This window comes from Perna viridis, chromosome 10 (genome assembly GCF_037379345.1).
Source record: "Perna viridis isolate PV_CMFRI_1.1 ecotype Kerala chromosome 10, ASM3737934v1, whole genome shotgun sequence".
In the NCBI taxonomy this organism is placed as follows: Eukaryota; Metazoa; Mollusca; class Bivalvia; order Mytilida; family Mytilidae; genus Perna; species Perna viridis.
The window spans coordinates 20,543,756-20,570,702 of record NC_142454.1 but is presented as its reverse complement, the minus strand read 5'-3'; the positions used below and the strand labels follow the sequence as shown (position 1 = coordinate 20,570,702).

At 32.8% G+C, this 26,947-nt stretch overlaps 1 protein-coding gene, 1 long non-coding RNA gene and 1 pseudogene across 2 annotated transcripts; 2 read left to right on the top strand and 1 right to left on the bottom strand.

Moving 5' to 3' along the window:
- Positions 1 to 422: 422 nt before the first annotated feature.
- On the bottom strand, positions 423 to 21,330 carry LOC148604896 (beta-1,3-galactosyltransferase 5-like). The gene is made up of 2 exons (XM_088548276.1): positions 21,198 to 21,330; positions 423 to 6,297 (listed from the first exon to the last, which is right to left on the bottom strand). The coding sequence occupies exon 2, from the start codon at positions 6,246 to 6,248 to the stop codon at positions 4,959 to 4,961; it is 1,290 nt and encodes a 429-aa protein (XP_088404402.1). The 5' UTR covers positions 6,249 to 6,297; positions 21,198 to 21,330; the 3' UTR covers positions 423 to 4,958.
- On the top strand, positions 15,696 to 17,318 carry LOC148604897 (zinc finger protein 862-like; annotated as a pseudogene).
- Positions 21,331 to 22,569: 1,239 nt separating the features above from the next.
- LOC148604895 (uncharacterized) lies at positions 22,570 to 26,001 on the top strand. Its single transcript, XR_015915837.1, has 2 exons — positions 22,570 to 22,789; positions 23,263 to 26,001. It is a non-coding gene; the product is annotated as an uncharacterized LOC148604895 (long non-coding RNA).
- Positions 26,002 to 26,947: the final 946 nt, after the last annotated feature.

Sequence of the window (26,947 nt, the reverse complement as noted above, 5' to 3'; positions counted from 1 at the left end):
ATAAACGTAGGCATTTGTATTGAATAGCTGTCACTCTGTATGAGGTTACACTTCCATCCAGCATACTCTTGGGACACAGACAGATAGACAAGGAAAAAATCTCTCCAGAACAGAGAATACATTTAAGTGGGAAGAGGAGGTCATGGGTTCAAATTTAAATTCAAGAGTGGAATTCAGAAGGTTCCTGACATTTGTAAGTTTCAAATTTATTCTGCTTGAGGAAATAAAAAAACACAATGAACTGTCAAATTAAACCATTGGAGGTTCCATATAAAAGAAATTTTAAGGTCATAGGTCAAAACTTCGTTTAAGATTCTAGGACAATTAACCAGCCTTTTGATCTGCTGGTAAATTGGTTCATGGGATTATTTATTTAGTTGTTTGTTTTCAACTTCAAACAGGATCAAGAGGCAAAAGAAAAATCCAGAAAATACCATTTTTATTGACTGACCCTCCTCTCTGGTACAAAAACTAAATACAATGTATGAAACATTAACAAGCATTCTAAAATATAACAATAAAAAAAAACAACAACTTCATAAATGGAATGTCTGCAAAAGATTGGATTTATCATTACAAATATAAAAATAACTATCTTATCAAAAGTACACAAAATTTATAAAGAAAATTCATACACAATATAACTTACCAATACATGAACAGATTGCCTCTGTAGAAACAAGAAACTTTAAGATAATTTCAACCTAAAATCAATATATTCCTAACAAATTATAATTTAAAAGACAAGGCAAGTACATGTATGTCCTTTCTTTAAACTACATGTATGATTGTAGCAGATAAACAGGAAGATAAATATATGCAGTTTGTTCTAGAAAGCTTAACAAATAAAAAAGAACTAAAAATACATTATTACTTTGAAAAAATACAAAATTCTAAAAAATATCAGTGTGTGCTTATATAATAAAAACACTGGTCTAACATAGAAGTTTATCTGAAATAAACACATATACATGTACTTGTCAATTACTTTCAATCAATGTTGTGAAACTTTTGACTTTTTCAAAGGTATTTAACATGTATTCTGACCATGAAATCTGATTTCTGAGCACCTTATCCCTAACACAAAATCGGTTTAAGAATATTGAGATTTATATTTCTATAAAAACCAACACTAATGGATGTCAAAATTAAAGCAAAGGCCTAAATTTCAATAGCCTACAGTAATAAAAAAATAGGTAGGTCTAAAATTTTATACTGTAATAGTCTTTTTATTACAAAATATGTATAAAAAATCTGTCATCTTATACAGTACTCAAGAATTATATTATATTAGTTTTTGGGTTGGCTCAGGTCCCTGCTCTTCTTGAAGGGTTTTTATATAAGCATAGTTTTTATATAATATAATATATAAGCACCCTCCCCATTTTCTGTAATTTTTTCCTGCATGAATTGTCTTCATCTTCACATTAGCCTCTAAATGTCAAAGTGATCATTTTTTTAACTGAACTATTGTGTCCTTTTTAAAAGTTGCAGGGAAAATTACAAGTAAAGAGCAAAATTGAATATACATGATTACAAAATTCCTAGAAAAAATTACTTGGCAAAGCTAGTAAATATCTGAAACTATTCAAATTTAAAAAGGTCAGATGTCACACAAAATTTTCAATAAAAATATAAATGTTCATGTATGTATATTCCATATTCTTACATCACAGTATAAACTTAACACATTGTATCAAACTGAGTATTACACAAGTGGATTTCATTTAAATACATAATTTGGTGGGCTGAGCTGAAATCAAAAAGTCAGGGGAAGACAACTCTTTATTTATGTCTCATATCAATTGGTCAATTGATAAAAATAATGAAAGGTATCTTTCCATATACTAATGTACCTGTTATATAAATTATTCCTTTCTAAACTGAACCCTGAATGAACTGGAAACCAGTCTAAACCAGACCTTTTATATCAATTTCTATACATTTTGAGCCTGTATAAATCATGTACTACTTCCTTTCCTAAATTAAAAAAAAATGGGTTTCACTGTATTCAGAAGGAAATTAATTTGGAAAAATAATTTAAAAAAAAAGAGTTTTTCATTGACAAAATATTCCCCAATATCATGTTTATAGAGCTTAGATTATTTTCACTTCCTACTCTGAACTAAAATGTTTTAATATGTAAAAAAAAAGAACACACAAAATGTCTTGTCATTTTCACCTAAACACAAATGTCCATTAGGCCAAATAAAATTACTTAGCAGATTTTCATCACCTCCCACCCCTAAAAAATTGACAAAAAATTTAAACATTGGGGAGGAAATTTTAAAATCCAAGATTTTTTCTCATCAGTTTCTAGTTTTGAGGTACTATAAGAATCAAATCTTTCACTTTTTGGAGACTAAAACTACCAGTATGTTTCTTCTATGAAACTGATGTGAATGTTACTTATTTTAACATCAGTGAAATTCAGGCTGGTGTTAAAAAAAATCAGTCTTAAAATATGTTATGTTTGAAAGCATGTTAAAATAAAAAAAACATGTTATGCATGAACATAAGCATTTATTGAAAAAATGTTTTTTACACTAGCCTTCTGCAAGTGACAATCTTTACCTACTAAATTTTGCCTTTTGCCTTTAAAAAAATCAATCTAGCAGAAAAAATTGGAAATTAAAATCAAATAAAAAAATCTCCCCAGTAAAGAAATAACGTGATATGAAGATGAGATCATATGAATTTATCAGTGCATACTATATTTTTTGTATTTTTTTCCAAATTTATAAATCAAATTCCCCACTTAAAGAATGGTACAACATGTATTCATCAAACAGGAATTTCACCAGGAAATTTCATATATTCTCACTGTCACAAATTTCTATATTTCACATATGAAATAACATTTTTGACTTTTCGAGGAACTCCACCAGTATATATTATGTATAATCAATAGTCCTTTTTCATACTCCAGACTTTGACTTTTTTTTAATTTTAAGCAAAGGGAAGTAACTTTCCAACCAGACAGACTGGTTTAGGTCTCACTAACCATTTCGAACGTTTCCATTACTTTACTTTACATGTTAAACAAGTAATTTTCAATGTTTCACTGTGAATTCCCAGGACAAATGACAGCTTAAAGTTGCATACCACTGCAAAGCTTGGAAAATAAGGCTTTCAAAATCATTACTCTAATGGTACAATGTCCGTAGAAATTCTTTACAAAATTTACTTAAACAAAAAATACTGAAAATCACCATTTTTACCTTTTCTGTTACTGACAGCATGGAGGCAAATTACTCACACATGTAAACAAAATTCATACACTTTTGTAGTAAATTACATATATGATTTTAAAGCACACCTTCTCAGCTTTATTTTGACTACTTTTAATCAGAATACACACAAATAATGCACTTACAATGCATAGGTCTAGGTTCAGTGTGTTCTTGGTACTACATAGGGGGGGTGGCCATTTAACCCAGAAGTGGTTAGTGAGACCTTATCATCCATTTGGAGCAATGAACAGATGACTTCAAATTCAGATATTTAATTTATTGAAGGTACAGTGTGCCGTAAGTACTTGGATACTTGGATACTTTTAAAAAAACTTATTTCAAACTATTTAGGTACTTACCAAAATTAAAATATGTTTACATTCCCATGAATTTTTTTTCTGTTCTTCCTTTCCCTAATGAGAATGCCAACCATGATTTCATGTGTTAGAGGGTTATGTCTCTTTTAACAAGTTGCTAAAATGGCTTACATTTCATAAAAATGAAAAAGGTCTATTGATAGTCATTATCAATTGCACCCATAGAAAGTTCCTTTAACTGTTTTCTATGGCCATCATTATTATATTTTGGTTATTAATTTTTCCAACTAATCATTTCATAATAGTTTTTTTTATTTTTTAAAGCATGAACTTGTATGAAATTGGGAAAGTGAGCATTTTGCACAAAACAGCCTATCACAACCATAGGTACAAAATGTAAATACAAATGTACTGTAAATACTATTTTTTACAGTGTTCTAATTTTCGCTATTTTCAGGGTGGACAGAAAACTGTAAAAAATAGTATCCACGAAACACCATATACTGCTCATCATTTTTGAAACTGCAAAAAACTGATACCCACCAATATGTTCAATTTATGGAATCTGGGAATAACAGCAATTGCAAAAATTAGTATGTTTACAGTAGATGATCTTCTGGAATGTTTTAACATTTAAACAGGACATTGGTACTGTGAGTGCAGGCATGAACAAAAATATACCCAACAAAAAAATAATACAAAGGCTAGTTTGCTAAAAACATGTTGAGGTACATAAAAAGACTCAAACCTTGCCTGACACTGCCCTCAGAACTCACATTTCCAGAAGATTAAGTTGATGAGTGTCACCAAATGTAAATGCATTCTGTTCAATAACTTGACAAAATAAATTACTGAAGAACTTGTGTATTTACATGTTTAAAAAAGCCCCTATAAATGTACTAGATGAGCAACCATTTGATTTTATTCAGGGGGGGGTTCTCAGATTTAGGTGGGGGTTTCCCAACCTCCCTAAATAAACACTGATACTTACAATTACTACGGCATATATTAATAAATAGCTCTAAAAGAATTTTCACTGATGACACACTGTTTGGCATACTTGATCCCGCTTAACTTCTAATTCTGGATCCACCCATGTTACATTGTTGTTGCAATTGCAAGGCTTAATTTTGTAATAAATGAGGGATTGATTGATTTGGTGTTAATGCCCAAGAAGCATTATATCGGTTTTATCAGGGTGATGAACATGAAATGGATGATAAAATGAACATGAAATTAATTTGAAATAAAAAGGCAAAACACATGAGGGTATAGCAGCTGAAATTGATATTAGTACAGCCAGTCAGTCACTTGCTGAAAAAGACGTCGCAATTTAATTTGCTATGAGCGATCTTACAAAATCAAATGGTTGCTCTTTCACAAACCGCGTACTTTAACTAAAGAAGTATTATTTCAATCTCTTCTCATTTATCAACTGCTTTCCTAATGTTGTCAAATGACTCAATGTCCCTTTCCATAAAATATCAAAATTTTCTTTACTATTTCCCCAAGAACTAACAGACATATATTGAAGTCTTGTTTTCCCTTTATAATCTTGTAAACCTGTGTCTTTGTTCAAAGTCATTTTGTCAAGAATCTGAATATATTCAGGATTTTCCATGTCTAAAAATAAATAACTAAACAAATAAGCATCATCCACAGGTAAAATGGACTTGTCAATTGAAATACTATGTAAAGCAGGAATCATATCTCCAGGGAAAATGGCAGTATACCCTGAACATGTCTTTGGAAACACATCTGGTTCTTTTTTTGGATAAACAGATTCTGCGATATACCATTTGCTATTTTTGTTACGAACAACCGCAGCATTTTCCTTGTAATGACATGCAACGAAGTTTTGCTTATCCCACATATCAGCTATGAACTCTTCAACCAACATGAACGGGTTGACAAAAAAGTCATCATCTACCTTTACGATGAAAATAGGAAGTGGTTTTGAACAGTAGTCAATAATCCATTGTAAAAATGTTAAGACTTTAATGCTTAGATTTCGGTGGGTGTCTTCAAAGTCAGTTTGTATAATATCTTTATTTTTGTCGTTCTCCTTTCTAATGTTCTCCTTTTCAGCATTATTTGTTGGTTTACCAAGAATAAAGACAGTTTTTACATTCAACTTTTTGAAATTTTCAGGGTGACCAAAAGTTTGTCTAATTCCATTTCTCAATTCTTCATTACCCAGCTTACTATGAATATAGAATAGTATATCAGGTCTGCCTTTGGAACATATGTGATCACCTGTAATCAAATATTTAGGATGTTGAGGATGCTTGCTTTCAGATATTTTATAGTCTACTTTTGCTCTGGAAGAAAACCATTTCAAGGCTTCTGCCTCAGTATGAGTGCTGTATAATTCTCCCTCTTTTTTCCTCTGCCTCTCTTTCTGCAGCTCTCTTGCTTGTTCCTTTCTGCTCTCCTCTAGTTCCTTTTGAACCTTTGCCATTAAGTCTGGTTGATTAAAATCGGCATCTTCATCAAACAAATAATTTTTGTTCACATCATTTTTCTTTTCAATTGTTTTTACTTCAACTTTCACACTTTTGCTCATTTCATCAATTATTGATGAACTTGATCTTTTGTAAGCATAATGGATACTCAAAATGCATGCCCATATAATGATAAACATCAAAATGTTTTCAAGCTTGGCCAAAACGGCAGTAGGTGTTCTTCTTAGTGACATGATTCCATATATACAACCTGCATCAAGGTGACAATCTACTCCTCTATTTCTGGAATAGAAAAAAAAAGGGAGGTTATAAATAGATAACTACATGTTGATCTAGTCCAAGTCCCTTTTAAAAATTTATACACAAAGGAATTAATAGGCACCATGTCTAACCCCTAATGAAGGTGTTTATTTACGGTCAATTCCTGAGCAGGTAGCCTAAGTAAATTGCTCTGATATTAATGACAATTTTGTTAGTCAAGATAGCAATATGAGCAGCTGGTGCTTCAATAATCAAGATAAAAGCAGTTGCTTGTATTCAGAGGTGTAAGTGTACTGTTTTCACGATCATTCATGAAAAGCACAGGTCAACACCGCAACTTTTGTCTCACTTCTAGCTTTTTCACATCAAAACAGTCTGTAATGACCCTCAAATGCATATTGGGCAATCCATTTGTCATCATTGTGTCTGCAGAGTTCTCAAATTTCCCATAAATCCTTTCATTTTTGCAAAAACACAGAATATTGTTTTAATGGCTGCGTTTATGTTTTGCATTCTTGAAACGATTGTTGCAACGTTATCACTAATTACAATAAATAAATTCGAAACATTTTAATAAAAAAATGGTACAACCTGAAATGTGTAATCTGTACCCGTATACGTAACAACTTTCCCGATACCTAAATACCTTTCGCAGATTACTTCACTATTACGTGATATTTCTGGCTGGTAACTTTTTTTCACATTTACAAATGATATGATTGCTAGGCTAGAATCATTCTTGATAAGATCGTATCTATTCTATCAACCGAAACATTGGTTAATTAAAATGTTTGCGCAAAACAGAAATGAAGCAAAAAATAGAAATAAAATACAAAAATGCTTCAACTTTGATTCCTGTGTCTTTCCTGAAACAGAAAATTATTGAAAATATGGGACGAATTGACCTGGGACTAAACGGCATTGGGACAAATTGACCTGTATCCCTTCATATATCTGTTCATGTTACGTTTTGGACTGACATGGCAACTTTAATTTTTTGGCTGGATTGCAGAGGCTAAAAGAGAACAGGAATTCTGTTGAATCTGTCAACTGGAAGTAATTTTCATAAGGTTTTTGCCACTAAAATTCCAGTCTCCACAACAGATTTAGATACCCTTTCTTTCGAAAATTATGGTGTTGCAGCCTCAAATTAGGGTAAAAATAGCCCAAATTTCCTTCCTTTCTAACCTTTCACAACGTTATCCATAGTCTTAAACTGAAGTTCAAAAGCATGATAGAAGCGTTCATTTAAACGCAAGACAGAAGCATTCAGAAACCTAAACATTTCAAGGAGTGTAGGTGCACAATCGGTTGGACTTTGGATGTACAATGGGTAGAACTCTGGATGTACAATAGGTGGGACTCTGGATGTACATATACGATAGATGGGCCTCTAGGTGTAGGTAAGGTGCAACTAAGTGGGCCTTTTGATCTACAATAACATTATAAGGGGGCCAGATACCATGCTGAATATAATATGTATAAAAGAGCAATAGTTTACAATGATAAGGGCTCAGATTGTGCAAAGATTGAGCCTCAAGATATACAATGGATGTCTCAGTTCTGGTATTTACAGAAGACCCATGATTTCCTATACATGTACATGAAACAATAGACTTAATAGTATTAAAATACTTTACTTCAACTTCCTTCTCTATGTTTATATAATAAATACATATGGGTTGATGCTACATATGTATTGTACATCTGTAGACACTTTAACTTGCATTAATATATTCAACACTGTTTTGAAAACATCTGTTTCATACATATTTACAAAAAAAATTCTTAATATTGATCTTCATTTGTCATGTTGGTAAATGTTGTATATATAAACAAAATAAACATAGAACTAAAATTTTTAACATGCCATGATACTGACTATTAAGCGTTATACTAGATTCTTTGTAAATTTAAATTGCAGAATTATGAATTTACAATACATTACAGTTTGAGGGGTCAGCTTTTGTGTAAAAAATGTTTATCCGCATACTAAAGTGTCAATTTGAATTAACAGGGATGAAGGTCCAGAACTTAGGAAAATGAAATTTCAAAGGTTCTTTGTCAGAAATTAACGATCTAGGACGTTTGACAACCACTAATTTGAACACCTGTGCTCCTCAGGTCACATATAACAGGAGTTAATAAAGTTATAAATTAATTACTATTGACTATTGTGAGAAAATGCATATTCCACTAGTACAGGGTACTGGTACTGCATATTCCACTAGTACAAGGTCCTGGTACTGCAGTTCCCACTAGTACAATGTACTGGTACTGTAGTTCATCTATATACAGTATTAGTGAGAATCAAAAAATTACATTAAATAAATACATTTATTTTGTGGCTGATTTTTTTTTAGAATACAATTTCTGCTACAATCCCTAAATCAATCAATGTTCCAAATCACACGGAACACGGTTTACGGTACACGATACAAAAAATGGACATCGTTTACAGTACATGGCACATGGAATGCACATGATACACGGAATGGACATGGTCCATGGAACGCACATGATACACAGAATGGACATGGTCCATGGAACGCACATGATACACAGAATGGACATGGTACATGGAAAGCACACGATATACAGAACGGACATGGTAAATGGAAAGCACACGATACACAGAATGGACATGGTACATGGAAAGCACACGATACACAGAATGGACATGGTACATGGAATGCACATGATACACAGAATGGATGTGGTACATGGAAAGCACATGATACACAGAATAGACATGGTACATGGAAAGCACACAATACACGGAATAGACCTGGTGCATGGAATGCACACGATACACAGAATGGACATGGTACATGGAAATCACACAATACACAGAAAACAAAATTGATTTGAAATGAAAAATAAGGTTGTTTTGAGTAGTGTTTTTACATATTTGGTAACAGTGTAATACATTTGTATAAACTAATTAATGTATAATAAAAATTAGTAAAGATACATAAATCTGACTGCCAAATACAACCCTTAAAGCCTGTGAAACACACAAAAAATGTATTTCACCTCAAACAAAACACCCAGCCTCGAATTTGATTTGTTTAATATCTTTCACCAAATAATTTGATACCTGTCTTATTTTATTTAATTCAAAATGAAGTTCAAAGAGTGGTACCTTCTCCATATTCGTTAAATGATTTATCATAGGGGGAAATCCAGTCATTTTCAGGCTATAATTTGCTCATTTGTGCCCAAATGTACAAAACTTGCAACAAAAAGGGGGTTCTAACCCCGGAAACCCCATGAATCCACTACTGATTTACTCAAGAAGCGAAATATTTCAAGGCGTTTGCCAACAGTGCATGCATAAATATGATACAGTCTTCATTACTTCATATAAAGTTTATTGTAATATTAAACTATCACATACTTTTAAGGCTAAATAGTTCTAAACATGTACATGCTGGTCACCGACATTCATTTTATGAAACAAAAAAATCTCAAAACCATTTAACATCATTCTAGTTGTAACATAAGACAGTGCAATGTTGTTAAAATACTATCATCTAGGATTTTTGATGAACCTGAGAATCAAATGAAAAAATCTCAAATAGATTAATAAACAAGTGAATCAGGTTTTAATTAACAAACACTGGTGTTAATCAAACTAGATGCTATATTTATTACAGGTATACCCTGTATTTCACCCTTATTACATCCAGTGAACATGATTGGAAAAATTACATGTACATGAAATAGTGGCTACCAAATGCAAAATTTAAGATTTTAAATCAATTTTAATTACTGTAAACATATTAATTTTCATGGTTGCTAATTTTCGCGTATTCCGCCAAGTGAACATATTCGCCAGTACAAATTTTCGAAAATTCAAAAAAATGATAAGCCTTATATTTTGTTTAAAAACAATTTCATGGTACTATTTTTCATGCTTTTATGTTCATCATGTTCACCACGAAAATAGTGAGAATTAGTACATTGTGAAAACTGATACTTTTACAGTATTCCTATATATTTTGCTATCTTTTCCGGGACAAAATAAGTGATCTCGGGTATTTGTCCCATCGTGTAACTAACACTGTCTGAAATTACCCAGAGACAATATAATACTAGTATTATACACAGTTGGAATCAGAATCATAACAAAAACACATTGATATTCAATAATAACAATATATATCAAGGACTGTTCTTCCAAGTCAAAAGAGCTAATAACAAATTTACCTCCATAATAGACAAGTTTTCTTTGTTTAACAGCCAGAAATAAAATGAAGATTCATCTTAGTAATCAAAGTTCTGACAAGTGCTATAAATGTATTGAAAGAGTTCTTGCCTCAAATTGTTATAAATTATGGATTAGATTAAGAAATTGTACTCATCCTCAACTTTATTAGTTGTACAATATATTGCCATAAGTATGAATGGACCAAGTCATTTGATATTTGTAGCTTTAAATTCGTCAATTTTTTGCATTGCATTAAATATCATACTAAAATAAACCCTTTAACATTAAACAAGTTAGCTGTTTGTCAGAACTTCTTGAATACCCTCCAACTTTTAACCTGCAATATAAGTTAGTGTTATAAAGGCTAAAAACCTCTAATTCCACTTCCTATAGGCTTCTATGCTAATTTCACAATATTCAATGGCTTCTCTGGACTTTACCTTAACTTTAACCTGCAGAGGACTATATATCAGCATGATTCTACATATGTCAGCTCACAATCCTCAGAATGGCATGTGGGGTTAGCAGACTTGCAGTGCAGTACTGGTCACCGGAAGTGAAGGGTCTATAAATAGTATGGGAAATCCAAGTGTTTTCACAAGATAGGGGTATATTTAGAAACCATTATGGAGATTAGGCTTCACATCACAAGAAGCAAAATGCACCTATAAAATGTACAGAAATGTTTTTCCTTTCAGAAACTGTTTAAATTTTTTAAATAAGATGAGAACTTTTTTCACAGCACTATGAGGAACAGGGGTAATTTCTGCATAGGACTATTTTTGCGTATGTTCAAAATGCTCATTGGTTGAATTGGTGGTCTGTAACCTAAATGTAGGTTTAAGTGGTGTGTCTAAACATCACTCAGAAGTATTGAGTGCACTTAGGACGATTTAAGTGCAGTCTAGACTTGTAGCTATTGATCAAAGTTCCTTAAATTTTGCAGATATAAAGCAAATAATGTTGGGTTGGTATCTGGAAATTTTGAATATTAGATAGTAATAAGCGAGAGTCAGGTAATTTATACATGTTCACGTAGATCTTTATGGCAAAATGCGACAAGGTACCATACACAAATCGAAAACAGAGATTTCAAGAAGAAAAGTCTTACAAGTTGGGTGTGAGAATGGGTAAATATGTTCATTTTAAAGACAACCTTCATGAAAGTAGCCATGATTCATGTTGAATCTTCATAAATGTAATTTAGATTGAGGACAATATTATGTTTTTCAATACTTAAAAATTGAATATAACTTAGAATTAAATGTTAGATTTTGTACGCGTATAACAACTTATTTGTCCAATTCAACACTTCATTTAATGGTATAACAAAACAAGACAGTGAAGTCACATGCTTAAAACAACACAAAAAGAGGCTCCCAGGAGCCTAAATCGCTGACCTGGTTAAATTTTGTCTTTCAATTGCAATAAATTTAACCAAAAGTTGTCTAACAATTTTGACTCAAGAAGACTTTGGTATGACTTATCATAAGGATCATTACAGGGCTTGACAGATTAAAATGAAAATTTGACCACAAATAGATCTCATCATGTTGAACACATTTACCTTATGTCAGAATTTGGCTAAACCTAATGGTTTTGGAGATATACGCGAAAAACTACATTCTGACCCCTATGTTCTATTTTTAGTAATGGCTGCCATGTTTTTTGACGGATCAAAAAAATAAACACAAATTTTGTGCAAGATACCCCAAGGAACATTCATACCAAGTTTAGTTCCAAATGGTCAAGTAGGGTCAGAGGAGATTTTTGAAAGAAACAACATTAAAAATAGCATAAAAATGTCGAAAAAGGGCAATATCTCCTAAATGGCTTGACAAATTAAAATGATAATTTGACCACATATAGATCTCATCGTGCTGAAAACTTTTACCCTATGTCAGAATTTGGCAAAACAATGGTTTTTGAGATATATACGAAAAACTACTGTCTGACCCCTGTGTTCTATTTTTAGTAAGGGCAGCTATGTTTTTTGACGAATCAAAAATCTAAACAAAAATTTGTGCAAGATTCACCAAGAAACATTCATACCAAGTTTGATTGCAATGGGTCAAGTAGGGTCAGGGGAGAAGATTTTTGAAAGAAATAACATTAAAAATAGCAAAAAAACGTCAAAAAGGGCAATAACTTTTAAATGGTTTGACCGATAAAAATGAAAATTTGACCACAGGTAGATTTCATCATTCTAAACACTTTTATCTGTGTCAGAATTTGGCTAAACCTAATGGTTTTGGAGATATAGGCAAAAAACTACAAGTTGACCCCTATGTTTTATTTTTAATAACAGCGGTCATGTTCTTTTGACAGATCAAAAATCAAAACACAACTTTTGTGCAAGATACCCCAAGGAACATTCATACCAAATTTGGTTCCAATTGGTCAAGTAGGGTCAGAGGAGAAGATTTTTGAAAAATTGTTAACAGACAATGAGGACGACGACGACGGAAGCCAAGTGATGGCAATAGCTCACATGGCCTTTGGCCAGGTCAGCTAAAAATAATACCAACTGATGCTGTTTGAAAATAAATATTAATTCTGAATCCTAAACTTTTTCATACAATAACACTGGGACATATACATGCATGAAAAATAAGAAATATGTTTGGCAAACAGATATTCACAGATTCAGACTGAGGCAAGTTCAAGATAATTGAAACCATTCAAAGAGTGGGTATACGGGCTACTCCATTTTCATAATATTTCTGAGTAAGATCTGTGCAATGGAAAAGCTGTCAGCACCTACCCAGTCCGACATATCTAAATCCTACCATGAAGAGTCAGTTTGGTATTCCTTTTGAGTTGTGTTGAACCCTGGAGGAATCATATTTTGAAGTTTTACAAATATGTATTGAACCAACGCTGAATAATGACATAAAACTTCAAAACCCAATCATTGCTTTACTTTGAAACTTCTAAAAATTTACTCTAGTGACTTTTATAAAAGCATACTTAGTTTTAATTTAAACACATTTTATTGTTCAAATAAGAACAAAAGGATAAGACACAAGTCTTATAACTTAATAAATATAGGAAAAAAAGACAAAAAAAAACAAAAAAGAGACAGTATGTGGAAAGGGGATGTGTAAATTCATTTCCTTCAATCAAATGAAAACGTAGGTAACAGTTGACAAAATAACAGTTCCAAATTGGTCAATTGGCTGATTTGGCTGAAATGTACATGATATCCTCACAAGGCATGGGAGCACAGCTCTTTAATTAGACACACCTAAGTGATAGAATTTAAAAAAGAAGAAAGAAATGTTTTTATTTACTCTAAGGGAAAATTGAAAATGAGTATATTTAAAGATATTCGACATCAGTGAAGAAACTTAATAAACATGATACATGTACATTAGAGACGTACAGAATCAATCAAAAATATATTCACACTTCTACTTCCTGTTTTTAGACTTAGACACTGTCCTCTATATTAGCAAGGGGAGGGGCCTGGGATATTTTTTTTCTTTTAAAAAGAAAAAAAATAATGTTATAAATTTTTAGGAAAATTTTTTTCTCATCCATTGAAATGAAAAAATAATTTTTTTCTATATTTCACTTATTACTTAACAAGGCACATTTTTCAAATTAAAGTATTAATTTCAGTTGCTACTAAAATAAAAATAAAACTTTTGTGCTTGCGTAAAAAAAATCTTACCCCAGCCCTCCCTCTCTCTGGATAAAAATGACCAGTGCCTCAGTTTCTTTTTCAGCAAGTACATGTCACACTTATACTTCCTGCAGCTGTTTATGGACAGTTTATTTTTCAACATTGGCAGTCAATAGTAACATTTCTCTACAAGCACCTATCATAGCCTCGGGAAATCATAAAGGGGTCCCATATTGCAATTATTGATTTCATATGTGTCACACTTCTACTTCCTGTTTACGAGTTAGTTTACAGTCAATAATAAATTAACATTTTCATCTGCATTGGGAAAAGCAGGATTATACTGATTGAGCACTAGTTTACAGGAACACAAGAACACAAGCAAGTGAATACAATGGTATAAGAATATCCCCAAATTTAGGGCCCTAGGTTATAAAAGCCCCTTTTACGAATCCGGGTCCATTTGCCATGAATCTTGTTTTTGTTATAAAAAAATTGCATTAAATCAATTCTCAGCTAGAGGCGGCTAGTTTTTTAAGCTATTACTTGTAAGATTAGTTAGTGTATTTGGATTTCATGGATCACTGACCCGGAGAAGTGCCTTGCACGTGCCAGTGGAACAGTATAATGTATATTGTCTAAATTACCAAAAAAAACTTTTTATTTGTATGTTAATTACTCAGTGAGAAGAAGAAAGTCGCCAAGACCAACTAATCTGTAACTTCTTTCTTCATAAATAATGACAATTCTCGGTAACAAAGAATTCATATTTTATGATTGTTGAGTTGCTGTGATTTTTTTTATTTTTAAATTTTTTTACTCATTTCAACGATGGCAAATGCGATCAGAACAGACGTCTTAGATAGTTTAGGATAGTTTATACATAATTAAGTAGCAGTTTTTCTAAAAATCACACAGAAGGTGATTCAAGCATGTCAAATATCCACCAAATTCAGTTTTATTTCTTGTTCATAAAACAGTAACTGATCACGTAACCAGTTTGGTAGTTGTGCTTTTGAGATAAAAATTATATAGATTGTACATGAAATTTGCACTTTGCAAGAGTTATCGTTCTTGATTTGGCTTCACTTGGTTGCTTTTAGTGGGAGATAAATGTATGATTTTCTTGAAAGTGCAAAACTGAATACAGAAAAGGTTATTGTTATGTGAAAGTATAGCATAAGTAGACTTAAAAAAAGCATTGTTTGTTTGATGGGTTTTTCTTGACCATCATTGGTACCATCACTACCATTGGTACTGTCTGAACTTCATGTGGATTGGTACTTACATGTTTTCAAAAATAATCATTTTTTTATTATTTTTTTTGGTAGCTTCGACGAGGTCCACACAATTGAATCTGACCCCACACCGACTACTGTTGTTCCATCTACAGAACCCACTGATACTGTTGTACCCGACAATACACCAACTACTTCTACTTCTATTCCACTAAATCCGACAACTACCAAAAAAAGAAACAATGGACACAAACTTGGGATCAACAAAGACTGGCTTACATAGTATTGATGGTTTTACTTCAACCCAGGAGAAGACGAGAATGGCGAAACCATAGACGTTATGAGGTGTAAAGTATGCACCAAACACAACACTCCTGGAGGAAATGGTTGTAAGACTTGGTCAGAAGAATGGTACTGACTCCTACGGAAAGACAAGCTTCAAATATACCAAGAAAGTGAGCAACACAAGCTTGCAGTTACATTAGAAATGACTCACAATGTTGACGTAATGGCTAGCAAGATTTTCACAGGTGCCCAGAAGTCTATACGAGATGCCATCAAAGTCCTCTTTTTTATATTACAGAACAACCTCTCTCTCGACCTACTAGGACCAATCATCGGCTTGTGTATTGAAGTTGGAGCTACAGATCTATCCAAACTACAACTTGCCAAGAATGCCAACTACAGCAGCTATGACACTATATACGACCTACTAGATGTACTCAGCAACAAAGTTCAACAACTTCTACTCACATAACTCCAAGACAGTCCATGCTACACTATTATGGTTGACGAGGTCACAGACAACAGAACCATCAAACATATGGCTATCTGCACCCGCTTCATAGGCAACAACAGGGATATCAAGGCTTCATTCCTGACCAACACAGAACTCAAAAGTGCCACTGCAGACTCTATTACTCAGACCATCAATACAGAACTCAAGAAGAACCAATTCAACTCAAAAGACATGCCTGGTTTTACGTCTGATGGGGCAGCAGATTTTATTGGTACAACTTTTTTAAAATATACTTACATTTTCAGTATTTTTCTGCCATTTTTAAGTTTTATACATAGCAACACTAATCGTTTTAGACTGACAATAAAGTAATAAATTCATAATTGAATGTATCCATTGTCAGTAAAAATATTAGATAGAGAAATAGCCATTACACGTATCTGATTATAAAAGTACTAATAGATAAGTTAACAACTAATGACTTATTTTATAAACGTGTTAATTTTATTCTGTAGTCAAGAAAACCAGCGTAGCTACCCAACTAAAGAGGAACAATCCACACTTACTCACCCACCACTGCAGAGATCACAGACTAGCACTTGCTTGCAGAAATTCGTATAAATAAACCACTCATGAAAAAACTTGACCAAATACTGGAGACACTCTACAAGTACTATAAGTGTAGCTTAAATCTGTACAGAAGGCATTCAACGAGGTTCCACACAGCATCACACAAGCAAAGCAGCACAAATGGTTAAGCCATGAACAAGCAGTTACTTCCATAGTAAGGAGCTACAAATGTATCATTACAGGCCCGGAATCTTCAGAGATCAGTAAAGACCCAGTCGGCCATGGATTACTCAAGAACCTAAAGGACCCTTACACACTCAGATCTCTACTACTTCTAGCAGATGTCTTACCCCACATATCCAGCCTGTCATTAGTGTTCCAGAAAAGAGATGTCCACCTTGGAAACATGAAGAGCAGCATAGAGAAGACCATCAACCTACTAGAGAAGAGGAAAACCCAACCTGGACCATGGCTACTAAAAGAACACCAACTTAAGAAGGACACCAACATTGACCAACCAACACCCACTGACTATGACACACAAGTAAGACACCATTCCTGAATACAATGATCAACAACATCAGAGAGAGATTCACAGACACAGACACCATTGACCAACTAGCAGTACTCAATCTAGTAATCCTAGTATTATGATGAATGTCATACATGTACAAGCAAGAATATCTACTAGTATTCAAATTGTTTCCTTCTGATCCTGTGTAGGTGAAAAATTGCTATGTTCTTTCTTCATATTTTCTTCAAAAGAGGGAGCCTATACAATGTACTGCAGATCTAGCTGTAAAAATGTTTTCATAGAGATTATTACATCATACATGTACATGTATGGCATATTCAGGTGTAGGTTCTGGTATTATGTGTTTTTAAATTTTAAATTAATGCAATATTTTTTCAGAAATTAGCAAATGATAGTCTGGTACCCTTTACAACAAACATTATTTCATGACGACATGCCACACTAAATTTGGTAGCTCAATATTATTTTTCATCGTTAATGAACAAAGCATGAGAGTATTTGATTCAATACAGTATTCACAATACATAAGATTATCTTGTGACTTGCCCTATGATACATGTACATACATGTATGGTAGTCTTCTGAGTCTGATACCACTACTGTAGTAAAGACTTTTAATAACCACAAAAGTCAATTTCAAGGTTTACAGATTTTATAGCATGCATTAAAGAGTGAATTTGATGTCAATCTTGTAAAGTACACAATAATTGACATAAATTGCCAAAAAGATGCAATCTTCATCTGGGAATAATTTAGCAGTTTTAATATGTTGAATCATATTAAGTTCTAAATTAATGGTCTCCTGTACATGTTTTACAATACTTGTAGCATGCCTCTATATTTACAATGCAAATGTTAATTATTTTAAATGAAAAAGGATTGCAATGCAGCATTAGTATTGTCTGCTTTCTGTTGAAAGGAATTGTTAAATGTTTGCATATTGCTTTTGCATGATGATTGTACCCAGGGCAGTTCCTTATCTGCTTCCTGTTCACTGTATGACAATAATTATTTAGATTGTGTGTAAACAAATTTTCTGTAACAGATTTCTCAGCTTCTATTGAAGGGATTTCTTAGATATATGGAATATTGCTCACGCATGATAACTTGTGATGTTCCTCCCCTTTACACATTTGTTGATTATCTACTTCCTGTTGATGGTAGGACTTCATTACTATTCACATGTAGGTAATGCACAATCAAAATTTTCGTAACATATTTTTGAGCTTCTATTGGAAGGAATGACATGAAACTGATATTAACAATTGATCAGTAAAAATCCCTTTCTTGCTTTTGTGTTTTTCATTTAAAATTTTAGTGTCTATAATTCATATCATATATATATATTCGACAATATTACATTATGTTAACTTCTTTGCAATGCAAGAAACACTGACTCCTACATGTCAATGAGCTTAAAATAGAAAACTAGAATTCCCCTATATTTCAAAACTAAAGGGTCAACATACCAAACTGACAAGAAGATAAAACTCAACAAGTTTCTGTGACATGTTTGCGTATCAATGAAACGATTATGATTATCTGCTCACGGTGGTTCACCACTGCTGCTTTGATATGCAATTTATCCAGAGTTATGAAATACAAGCGCAATAAACTTTACGTAGGACTATTTATGTGTACTTTTTAAAGCTCATTGGTTGAATGTGTGGATTGTTAACTTACTAATGATGATATTAAAGACAATGCAATATAATTTCTTACGGATTATGCATGTGAGTTCTGTAATTAAAACAAAATACTGTTATCAATTATGTGTAATAAGTTGTCTGTGTATATATATTATAAATTTTTTTCGATACTTCATAATTGTTTCAACTGTGTGCATCACCCGGTCTAACATGTTAGGCTAAAAACCACTAATTCCACTTTCCATAGGCTTCTATGCTAATTTCACAATATTCAATGGCTTCTCTGGACTTTACCTTAACTTTAACCTGCAGAGGACTATATATCAGCATGATTCTACATATGTCAGCTCACAATCCTCAGAATGGCATGTGGGGTTAGCAGACTTGCAGTGCAGTACTGGTCACCGGAAGTGAAGGGTCTATAAATAGCATGGGAAATCCCAGTGTTTTCACAAGATAGGGGTATATTTAAAAATCATTATGGAGATTAGGCTTCACATCACAAGAAGCAAAATGCACCTATAAAATGTACAGAAATGTTTTTCCTTTCAGAAACTGCTTAAATTTTTTAAATAAGATGAGAACTTTTTTCACAGCACTATGAGGAACAGGGGTAATTTCTGCATAGGACTATTTTTGCGTACGTTCCAAATGCTCATTGGTTGAATTGGTGGTCTGTAACCTGTTAACCCAGCCTAATGAGGCCAGAGAACAAGTACTCCGGTCTGATTAATCAGCATTTAAAATTTGAAAATTACCAATTAAGACCAGGAACAGTGTATGGTTAGTTGAATCCAGGTGCACTGGTAAAGATGAAAGGTTGACCAGATTGCTTAATCTTGTCCAGTGACAACTATTGCAGTACCCCTGCTAGGGATTGTAAATTCAATACAGGAATGCACAAATTACAGGTAGCAAAATTTATATGGAATTCTGTAGTGTCTCTAATAAAAAAGCCCATTGAAATAACCTCTTAGTGTTTTAATTCAATGTTTTTTTCTATTAATCATGTAGCCATGGACATGTTCAGGTTTTTCAGTACTACATGTACATGTACACTTGTTTTGTTTTGCTTTTGTTTAGAACTTAAAACTTTGGCAAGTCAAAACAAATCTGGTGATTGGAATCTTCCAACACAGATCAAAATGACCTATTTATTAAATAATACAAAACAGATTATCTTTGTACGATTTGAATGTAAGTACTAAAATCTTTATCATTCCATTGATTTCTAAAATAATTATAATGGATCAAAGCCTGAGGGAAATCATACTTTTCCTGTAATAACATGGTAATCTATATTGAAATTTATAATCAGGTACAAAATTTAATTTTATGTTTTAACCAGACATACAATATTTTCAGACACCCGCCTTTAATCGAGTCAAATAATGTACATCTTTAGCCTTCAATTTTTTGCAGTTAATATTTATTTAACAATAAATATGTGTATTGTATTACTTAAGATATGTAATAGAAGCCTTGGAATATAAAAGCCTTTAATATATTATCTGTCTTCACAAATTGTATAAATGAGTGAAAAACACATGAAATGGACATGAAACACAGAATGGACATGGTATATAGTAAATGGAGTGCACAAGGAACACTATACATGGTATATAGTAATTGGAGTGTACAAGGAACACTGTACATGGTACAGGGAAATCACACGGAACATGGCATAAGGTAATTGTCACATGGTACACTGAATATTGGGAATGTTGTTTGATTCAGGGAGTGTAACTATAATATATTTGATCTCTGCAAGATCTTTCTAATATAGAAAAGGGTGAAAAATATGACAGCAATTGTACTTGCAAGCCAGAACTACCGATCTTGACCATTAGTGGCATTACAATGTATATACATATACATCAATTCACACTTGTCATTTTGCCTTGTATTACCCCAGATTTGTCTCCAAATAACATTTTGAGATAAACAATGTAATGTAACCTGGTAATATTGTGACATCATTAATCTTCAAGTTAAAAGATAATTCAGTATGAAAACAATGGGAAAAGTCTACCACCTTATATTCCTCAGTGGAAATATGACTATTTAACAGGTTGTGTACATTGCATGTTCACTTATGGCTTGCAAAAAGTCCCTGTTTGCAAACAAAACAACTTACTATTAATTAAAAATATAATAGTAAGACTTAATTGTATATTTAAAAAATGGACATGACAACCAGACGATGCAATAATCGACCATAAAATAGTTCCATTTAAAAAAAAAGAATGCATTATTTCAAAATTTCAGCGTTAACCGTTACAGTTTGAATTCGCCAAAACAAAATTCTTATTGTTACAACTTGGGTTTGCCTTTTAATGTTGTACTTACTGTTTTACAATTCATCTTTTTAGATAGAAAGCCTTTCTGGCATGCTGTGAGTGTGATTCCGTATAAAAAGTTGTTGAACAAGTGCAAGTAACCTTCCCACCGGAAATGATTCTGGTATCAGTAAAATATTTTTTACATCGGAAACAGATTCCGGAATCGGCGAAACATAGTTGGGATTGTCTTCCTTAGGCCTGCTATATGTTAGTTAAGAAAGAAGGGCATGATCAGGTAAACACTTAACATAGTGAAAATAAATAATTCAATCAGAAGAAATCTTTCAAGCCCATTCTTCAATAAAAACTATACCCCAACACAGCAACCATTTGATTTACTAGGAGATCGGAGGGCTATGCATTTTATTCGAGATATTTTAATTTTCGAAAAAAAAGTCGAAAACAAATTTTGTTCCCCAAATAAACAAACTTCTCACCCCCTCCCCCTCCCCAAAAAAAAATACATAGCACCACCCCACCCCCGAAATCCTAAAATGTTGTAACTCCTGATTAGAATAAACGTTTCGTGCTCAATAGAAATGTTGTGCATAGATAGATTATCCTTCAGTAATGAATAAAAATATTGATCATGAGAGTAAAATTAATATTTTTCACGTGACATGCCGGTCGAGTTCAGCGAGCATGTTAAAATCTTAATTTAACCAAAGAGAGTGGAGAAATATTTTAAATCAAGAATAGTTTGCATAAAGGAGAATTGGTTTCTCCTATGAAATATATAGAAAACTTCGAAAATTTTAAATGGCGGGAAACCTCTTGCAGAAATATAATTACCGCCCGGTGATATTTTTTTATAATCACCGGCACAACCTCTTTGAACGATGAACTTCTGCATACATTTACTACTGTTTAAGAGGGTCATAAGTCTTACCAAGACATGTAACGCAAGAAGTGGTATCAATGCAATGTGCATCCTGAAAAACTCAGGATGTTCCGGAAACTCTAAGTGCTTGATTATTTAAGAAGTAATTCGTGGAGGTATGGTGTTTTACTCATTTACACTTGGGCTGGGTCATTATATTTGATTATATTATACCGAGCCTGAGCGAGGTATCAAATACGAATGTAAAGACCAACTTGTGTGTTAATGAGTACAACACCATCCTTAACATGAGTTAGTTCTTTTTTAATATGACAAAAAGTCTGGTAGTATACCGTTTAAGACGTTTCGCACGCTATTGCGACCATTTAAAAAAAATCACATCCACCTTAACTATAATGAATATTATAAACAATCAGTTTTAAAAAAAACATGAAAGCTGCATATGTTTAGAACCGGCACGAATTATTATTTCTGAATATCTATTCTGAATAACAAAGATCTTCTTAATTTTGATAAACAATTACACTTACCAAAATCCTGTAAAACATTCAAAATTTCGCCTGTCAGGAGTAACAAATACGTAGGTACAAAAACTAAAAAAAGTCACTTTACGCTCTTGCAACTGGTGTGAAATTCGCGAAATCTTGCATGCAGAAATTACGTCAAATGTTCCTTGTGACGTCATACGAAAATTGCGTGTTTTTATAAGGAAAAAAAATTCTGAGCAAAAATGAAAGTGGGTCAGATTTTTTATAATGGTAAGTAAACGAATTTTGTTAATAAGTTGCTCGCAGTTAAAAACAGTTTCTGCTCTAACAAATGTTTTACATAAATATACACACTTTCAGCATTTTTAAAGCAGCATTTGATAAAAAATGGAGAACAAACAAAAATATTACGGCTTTTTGGAAATGTCTAGCGAGATGTCTAAAGTCAAAGATTGGCATATTTCTCGAGAAAACTAAACGTTCCGAAGTTGCACAACAATAAACTCGTCATTTCTTTTACAAAACAATAATATTCTGTAATTATACATACACTTATAAACACAACTATTTCATTTTATTTGTTTTATAAGTTTAAAACATATAAATTTTGAATAAAACAAATGTCTAGCAATTTGTCTAATCTTCACATTTTGAACGTTTCGAACGTTTTCCGCCTATCGGAAGACACCTGACAAATGCACCGTGAACGAACTATAAGAAAAATTACTCAACGCTTATTTTAGCTTAAAAAGAAAGAACAGAAAAGAAAATGTTAACACAAAAATGCAGAGAAATACAATAGAATTAGGAAAGGCAGTCCAAAACAGATTACAAAAAGCGCTCTATACAAGAGAAATGAACGACGAAAACTTGAGGAAAAAAAGGAAAAACAAAGAGAGTATAAACGCAGGTCCCGCCGTAAAGCACAACAAAATTTTCGTGACAGAATTGCTATGAAACAGATTGCTAATAGAAGTCCGGCTTTTCCTTATAAAATGGAAAAATACATAGCTTTGAAAAATTGAAAGACGCTTTGCCGTCAACACCTGGTAAAAAAGATATTTTGTTAAAAGAATACATTAAGAACTCTCCAACAATAAAACATATTTATCATCAGCAGAAAAAAAACATCTCTGTCAGACCAGGTTTTAGATAATATTAAGGACTTTGTAAATCAAACAAAACAGAAAAGAAATTCAGACGCGCGAAATTCAATGCATATTTTATCAGCATCAGTCAGTTGTGAAAAACTGTCTTAAACAGAGAAAAACCAAGTAGCAAAAAAGTTATGCATAAAACCTCCTCGTTTGTCAGGCGGCCAAAGGATTTGCTCTTCTGTCTTGCGTTCGGAAAAGTTTTGCTACGAATTTACCAAAAGGAAAACGCGTTCTGACATCTGATTCTACCAAAAAGTTAGCATATGATTTTTGGATTTCTCCATCTATGTCAAGAATAAGTCCAAATAAAAAAGATGTGAAGCAATCCCGATTAGGTAAAAAAAATATGTTTCTCATCAAGTACATTTACTGGAAAAAACCACAAACCGAAGTTTCTCTTGACTTTAAGTCAAAATATCCAAACTTAAAAATTTCTCAGCGTTTATTCGAAAGTTACAAACCATTTTACGTAAAATCCGTCAAAGAAAAAGATCGTAATACTTGTTGCTGTCGACAACACATTGAGACACGATCAGTCTTCAAAAAATGCATGGAATTTAGAAAAAAATTGCATTTAAATATTCAAAATCTTGAAAATGTTTGCTGCCTTCGATCATTTAAATGATATTAGTGCCGAAACGTTTTGTAACAGTTATATTCCGAATGCCTGTTGCTTAAATCGTGCCTGTAAAGATTGCGGAGTCTCAAAGTTATGATTATGCTCGACCTACAAAAAGCATTCGACACAGTGGACCACAACATTCTCTGCCACAAATTAAAATCTCTTGGTGTCTCTTCCACAAAATGGTTTCAATCGTACTTATCAGATCGAAAACAAAAAGTCGTCATAAACAGAACAGAATCTGAATTTTTGAATGTAACCTGTGGCGTACCTCAGGGTAGTATATTAGGCCCTCTTTTATTTCTGTGCTATGTCAATGATATGACAACCAGTATCAGCTCACAATGCAAACTTTTATTATACGCTGATGACAGTGCAATCTTATACTCACATAGAGATCCCGGTATTATATCATCCAGACTGGGTCAGGAACTCCAGTCTTGTAGTCGATGGCTGGTGGACAATAAACTGTCGTTGCATTTGGGTGACAGAATGCATTATGTTTGGCTCCAAAAGAAAGTTAAAGAAACTTACCCGGTTTAGTGTAAAATGCAACGACCATACAATAGATTCACAGACAAGCCTAAAATATTTGGGTTTATACATAGATCAATACTTGTCTGGGGAGTCTATAGTTAAAAATATTGTCCAAAAGTCTAGCTCAAGACTGGGGTTCCTGTACCGAAATGCTAAATGTCTATCAGAGGAGTCCAGGAAGTCACTGAGTGTGGCACTTATTCAGTGCCACTTCGACTATGCATGTTCATCTTGGTATGCTGGTCTCAATAAAAAATTTAAAAAATAAACTTCAGGTTGTTCAAAACAAAGTCATTCGATTTATTAAAAACCTGGACTCTAGACATAGCATAGATTTTAATATATTTAAAGACGTTGGTATTCTTAATGTGGAAAACAGGGTACGACAAATGAGGTTAAACCATGTTTATAAAATATTTAATAGAAAATCACCATCTTATATGAATTGTAATTTCACAAGAATTCGAGATTGTCATAACCATTTTACCAGATCTAGTGAAAATAATTTTTATGTTCCAATTATAAAGGGGCCAACTGTTCAATCTTTTTATTGTAATGCAATTAAAGACTGGAACAATTTACCAGCAAATTTAAAGAGTTTAAAAAATTCAGATGCGTTCAAACTAGGAGTAAAAGATTTTTTATTTGATCAATTGAAGCAAGCTCGGCATAAATAGTTTCATTATTATATTGTAATACAGTGGATTTTACTGTACGTCAGTACTTTGAGTGTTTGAAGATGAGTACTGGATGAGGACCATTGTTACTGTTGCAGAGTGGCGCTTGCCGCCTGGACACTACCTTTGGTCAACAGCCATGAACTCTTCTTTGGACACTTAAAGTTTTTAGATTTTATATATAATACTAGTGATTTGTTTCCTTTCAAGATACCTTGCCAAAGTTTTGAATTGTTATACTTTTTGTTCACCTCTAAGATTTTTACTCTATGAGTACCCCATTGTAAATAAGCTATTTAGCTTTCATGGGCCATCCTTGATTAGATATCAACGTCTTGAGTTCTATATTTTTGACAGTTCAATTCTTTTATACTTTTAAAATCTTATAGACAATATATATTTGTATTTTATATTGTGTATATGTATGTTGTAAATTGTGTAACACATGTAATATGTTGATATTTAGTCGAAATAAATCATATCATATCATATCATTTCACGATAAGGAATTATACATTTCTGTTAATGCCCCGACGTGAAATGGGAAAAGTTCGAATATACTAAAATACATGTAAAAAATAATAAAACAAGAAACAAGCTAATGCTTGCGCAAAAAACAACAAAACCTGGTGAAATGTTCAGACATTTCAAATTTTCCAAAACTTTCCCTGCTCACCAACACAGGGCTCATTGGCAAACAAAACAGTACAGAAATCTCCTTCAAAATCTTCCTCCTGACCACACAATATGTATTCATGACTACTCCGAGAATTATCGGTGTTCCGATAGGACCGAAACACAATCAGCATATTTTCAACGAAGTGAAGTCAGAATACATGTTACAATACTACATCGACATGCTATTCCTGAAAAAGATGGCATAGACAGTACTTTAGAATCTCCTGTGATAGTTAACGAGCAATTTTTTGTTATAATCCCTGACCTTGACGATAACCGAAATTTCACATATCATGTCCAAACTTTCAAATTATTTAAAATCTATATCTGCGGATGTGAAAGTAATGCATGAATTTACTGATGGGTGTAGTGCACAGTACAAGAGACGTAATTGTATGGGCGATGTCAGTTCATGCCGAGAAAAACTAGGATATGAAAAACTTATCAGAAATTATTTTGAGACTTCTCATGGCAAAGGCCCACATGACGCCGCCGGTGGGTTTTTAAAGAACCAAGCAGACTTTTGCGGTGTTTCTGGGTAAAACAAATATACAATCAGCTCATGACTTGTTCGGCTTTGCAAAGAAAAACCTTGAGTGTCCCAAAAGTGGTATTTATAAAAGAATAGTATTTAAATACGTTGAGCAAGTTCCACGACTTCAAAAACATAAATTTTAAACCGGTCGACCAAAATAGAAAAATTCACCAAATAATTTTGATGCGTACAGATGTACACGTTTACATTCGGGACTTGTCA